Source organism: Anneissia japonica, unplaced genomic scaffold, assembly GCF_011630105.1.
Source record: "Anneissia japonica isolate Jap-2015-1 unplaced genomic scaffold, ASM1163010v1 scaffold287727_len1644234_cov201, whole genome shotgun sequence".
Taxonomy (NCBI): domain Eukaryota; kingdom Metazoa; phylum Echinodermata; class Crinoidea; order Comatulida; family Comatulidae; genus Anneissia; species Anneissia japonica.
The window spans coordinates 1012049-1017142 of NW_022713615.1; the positions used below are offsets into that span (position 1 = coordinate 1012049).

The 5094-nt window shown below is 30.7% G+C and overlaps 1 protein-coding gene across 3 annotated transcripts in view; it reads right to left on the minus strand.

The window, feature by feature from the left end:
* LOC117108566 (uncharacterized protein YegU-like) overlaps positions 1-5094 on the minus strand; it is an 8896-nt gene that overhangs the window by 2598 nt on the left and 1204 nt on the right. For 2 of the 3 annotated variants that reach the window (XM_033250617.1, XM_033250618.1), the window contains exons 3-5: positions 729-878; positions 342-485; positions 53-207 (exon numbers count right to left, since the gene is read on the minus strand). In XM_033250617.1, coding sequence (XP_033106508.1) covers positions 53-207; positions 342-485; positions 729-878 — 449 coding nt within the window. Of the gene's footprint in view, positions 1-52; positions 208-341; positions 486-728; positions 879-984; positions 2448-5094 lie in introns of those variants that run through there. The other variant, XM_033250619.1, reaches the window with a different exon arrangement.

Here is a 5094-nt window from a genome sequence, read left to right on the forward strand (position 1 = left end):
AATGTACATTAATATAAAATTTCAAATTTGAATATTAATTACTGAAGGTTACCTTGGGTCAGCATGTGTGACTTTACAAATTTCAAGAGTGTTTTTAATGACAGTGTCAATATTTCCAAAGTTGCAAATTCCGAGAATTGAGGTCCTCATCACAGCTCCATTGGGGGCTAGGAATTTGTTGCTGCATTCCCACACATACTTGGCAGACTATAACATCGCAAGATTAAAAAAAGATACCAAAATTTAATTGGGTCAAAGAAAACTGATGAGTAATAAACTTAAGTTAATATTTGATTGAATTTCTTATTTTTAAAGTTATTATTAGGTGGTTAGTTACATACCTTGTGAGGGTCAGTTGTGAAACTAGAATGGAACAAAACCATGGCGGTAGTTTTACCTATACCCGATCCACAAATATCGCCTAACTCCTTAAAGCCTTCTTTAGCCCAGGTCAGCATCCTGGCTGCAAAATCTGTCACCACAATCTGCCATAAACATAAACGATTGTATTAATATCACCATCATCATTAAAATTCTAATAGTAAAGGTAATAAAATGATACTACCATATTGGTAAGACTTTCGCAACTCCTTCGAGCACAGTAGTGAAGAACAAGGGTTGTGAAAAGAAGGACAATTATTGATGACATAATTTTTATATCAAAAATAATTAATAAACAATAATAACAACAATAATAATAATAATAATGAAAATAAGTGTAAGCTTACCTGTCCTTTGTTTTCTGTTAATGATTGCATAATTAGAATCATCTGGTCACTATCATCTGTCCAATCAGCTACAGGGAAGTGGTGCTGGTGTTGAAATGTCCTCGGTATCAATGTTTTTGAAGTGTATTCCAGAGGCTTAGTTGGATATGCCTACCGGTAAACAGTATTCGAGAAAGCTTAATAGCAAGATTTGAAAACTCAATGTAACTCATAGCCAAATTGTAAACTTGTAAGCTCATAGTTAAATCATACTAACCATGTAACAGACTCAAGAGAAAAATATTAGTCAAGATGTCAAACTTGAAGTCTAGTCAAGATAGCAAACTCGGCGTAAAATTTGTAGCAGTAGCAAACTCAAGGCACATTGATAGAAACCTGTTGATGTGTTTCAAAAGCATTTTACGAGTTAGCCAGCCCAGGCCTCCCAAATTTTTGAATTAGCACAAATTAGTGAGGAAATAAAAGTACATTAAAATTTAACTCTGAGAGTGCCTTTTCCAGCCCGCCAGAAAGCCAGGCATAACATTTTGCACCTGTGCCCCACCCACTGTAGGCCTGAGGTAGTCTAGAAAAATGCCATTCGCTTCGGCTGTGAACCAGTTAGGCCGCGATGTATTTCACATCCAGAAAATCAGAACCTTATTACACATGTGTTTTGCTTGTCTTATTAATATTCAAATATATACTATCCTCACTTTACAAATAAGTAGGCTAATCATACCAATCATAAGAGAGAATTTTAAGTTTAAAACTTAGACTTATGCTTGTTTATGTTATGCCTGGCCTAGTCCACACAGTTTTTGTATTACTTTTAAGTCAATACGCATATTTGTTATATTATAATTATAACATACTAATAACAGTAAGATACCACATGTAATAAAGCAGGGTCTACGCAAACACTGTTACATTGTAGAGTATGACTTTGTATGTAAGTCTATAGATAATAACAGCCTGGAGTTGTATTCCTTGCATATGCCCGAGTGTGTTAATCAAATCAAACAAAAGATTTCTTGATTACCAACTTTACATCAGATCAACATGAAAAAAAAATTTTTGATGGTATCACGAATTAAAGAAAGAAGAAAATCTAGCCACCAAACTGAAAAAAAGTTAGTTTTAAAATGTGCAAAAAATATTGCTGTTTTCTATGCTTCATTAAAGAGAAAAGAATATATTGAAAGTAATAAAATTACATTTACAGATAGTGGTAGATTATTTATATATACCAAAGAGTATGATAAATTAACAGTCCAAGAGAGAGAAAAATATAGAAAAAAGTGGATAAACAAACAAAGAGCAAAATTAAGCGAGGCAAAAAAATTGGCAGAATTAAAAGCCTACAAATATGTTAAACGACCAAGATATAGTTTAGTCAAACAATGGCAAGAAGTACCACCACCTTAAGGAGCCAATTCAAAATTTCATCAAATAATGCTTCATCAGTATCATTTAAGTTTTTTCTTTAATACTTAAATTTAAAAAATATATATGAAATGCAGTATTGAAGAACAACTGTTTAAAGAGGAATTAACCTTCATTGAAAAATTATTTTTAGATCTGTTTTTCAAACTACTGTACAGTATTAAATGCAGGCCATGCCCTTTCATATTACAGTTGCTGATACAGTTATTACATTTCAAAAAAATCAACATTGTTTATTATAAAACAATGTTTCAAAATGTTGATTGTCCTACTGCACTACTATAAAATCTCAAATTGAAGCCCTGGGTTTCTTTATTTTTTTTTTTTGCAAATTTTCAATGGTGTTTTTTTTTTAGCTACTTTTGCAAAGGAAGNNAAAAATGCTGTAAATTTGGTGAATTTGTACTATAATAACACAATAAATAAGGCCACTGTAACATCGATCTGTATCATGGAGTGTATATTAACTGGCATTAAATCATGTAAACTATGTACTGTATAAACCAAGCTTGTTTTTAATTTATTTTGGTTTTTGAAATTCAGGTACAGTGTATGTACTGTACTATTTCGAAAAAAAAAGGTCTATGCTACCTTGAAAAGAAGCCCAAGGGCTTTTTTTTTCGAGATGGGCGTCTTTTCGAGGCTAATTTTGCAAACTAAAAAATGGGACTTCAATTTGAGATGGGCTTCATCTCAAGATTATTAGCCCACTGGGCTTCAATTCAAGGTTTTACGGTATTTGTAATTGACAAATACTGGATATTAGCTTCCATGCTACATTATGGATACTGCTACACCTTATTATTTTATATAAAATCTTTTAACAATTTCAATTTGTGTTTAAATACCTGTAGTTTCAACAGTAGCAGTAGTAGTAGTTTTGAATATAGTATTCAAGAGCATCACTTTTGATATTTTTTGTAATTACAGTAATTTGTTATCTTTATTAATAGTCTTAATAAATTATATATTGAACCAAGTATGAACATCTACATTATTGTAAAGCAGTCTATCTAGCCTACTGGTTAACAATTATTGTTTGTTATTTTAAATAAAATGCAGCAGAAAATAAATGTTATTTTATTGATTTGAAATATAACCTGAGTCATCTTTTACACTACAGTACTGAACATACGGGTGATGTTACAAAATTTTAAGTGCTATTTACTACAATTTAAAAAAAAATTGATATTATTTAAATATAATTTTGTAAATAACAGAAGCGGTAATGTAAATTAAAGTTCCGTGTTTCAGTCCCGGTGGATGCAGATTTATATTCTTCTGCGGCATTCAAATTTTGCATTATTTAGATTGTGGTTCATACTTTTGGTTTTTCCCATTACCTTATTATTTATTTTCAGAAAAATTATTGTAAAGCTCAGCACTAATAATTTTGCTAATTTCTCATTTCTGTACTCACTGATTTTTGAAACAATAAATTACACACTGGAAATATACATTGTATTGTAGATAAAAAAAATACAGTGCCAAACCTCAATTTTACATACCTACCTTATTTTCACGAACAATTGATTTTACATACGCCTGGATTTCTAAAATGTGACAAATTACAGTTTACTCTTTTATAATAACAATAATAATATGCAGAAATTTATAACGCGCCAATTCAAAATACATAGTCAAACGCGCAGTGAACAATTAACCCAATTAAAATGATTTTGTAAACAAAAAAGTTTTCAAATTAGTTTTAAATGAGTTTAAATTTGAAGATTGTCGAACAGAAAACATTTTATTTACTGTACATTAATTGGTAGACTGGGTTCCAGTCCCTAAACTGTGTCTTAATCAGTAAAAAAGCTGGGAAAATCGATTTTGGCATCAATGGCGTTCCATATTACGTATTTGCTTGGCATTTCATAGTATACTTTTTCTTGGATTAGGATCTAATTCGCATCAAAAAAAGTTTCTTGACATCAACTGACGCTGGTGGCGCTTTCAGAAATGTGCTAATACCACGAAAAATCATTAAATTAGAGACTTAAGTCTAATTAATTGGGTATTTTAAACATTACAATGCCAGGATTCAACAATAAGGATAATAAATAATGAACAAAGTTAAAAATTTACCCTAACTTATTTTTACGATTCCCATAAAGTATGTCAAATCAAGGTTCTACTGTAAAAACACAAACATGGTACAAGTCCATACAATAAACGTTCTGTGAATATAATAGCAACACTGGATGCAATAAATCTAACAACAATGTACCAGTGTTTTTAAGTAATGTTTTGTGTTTATTTTTTTTTTAAATAAATAATTGTATTTTTAAAATGTGGTTTTATATTATATTTTTATAATTGTTACATGTTAGATAGATACAGTATATCTTTACATTTGCTTTACATCTTTATCTGAAAATTGGTCATATTGTTATGGTTAAATAGTGGATTTTCTTTCTGTACTAATAAATACTGTACATGGAAATTATGCTGGTGTTATTTTGAATTTGATTTGTTTCACAAAATACTTTAGTTCATAACTTACTATAGTCGATGAGATATTTTTAGTTTCTCTGCAGTATGTTCTGAATTAAAACTAACTTCAATTTCAAAAAATGTATGGCTTTATAATAAATTTGTTTCTGTATTATTAAAACACAACAAACTTAAACACACTAAAGCTTAAAGTAGTTCCAGCATGGTTCCAGTGAACTGTCAACTGGTAAAGATTTATTACCTATATTTGATCATGATCTGACCACAAGGAAGCTCTGGCCTACCATATCTGTCAAATGGGTATAGTAATTAACAGAAGGTCATCTAAAGGGGTTGAAGAGCCACAGGAGAGTGGAACCTCATGTTAATCAAAATTGACTGAAAACACACAATACAAAAAGTGTTCCATACATCGTGGCCAAACTTGTTCGCAGATGAAACGGTCCTACACTGTCTGGATCCCTCATCTGTAAAACTGCCTTTC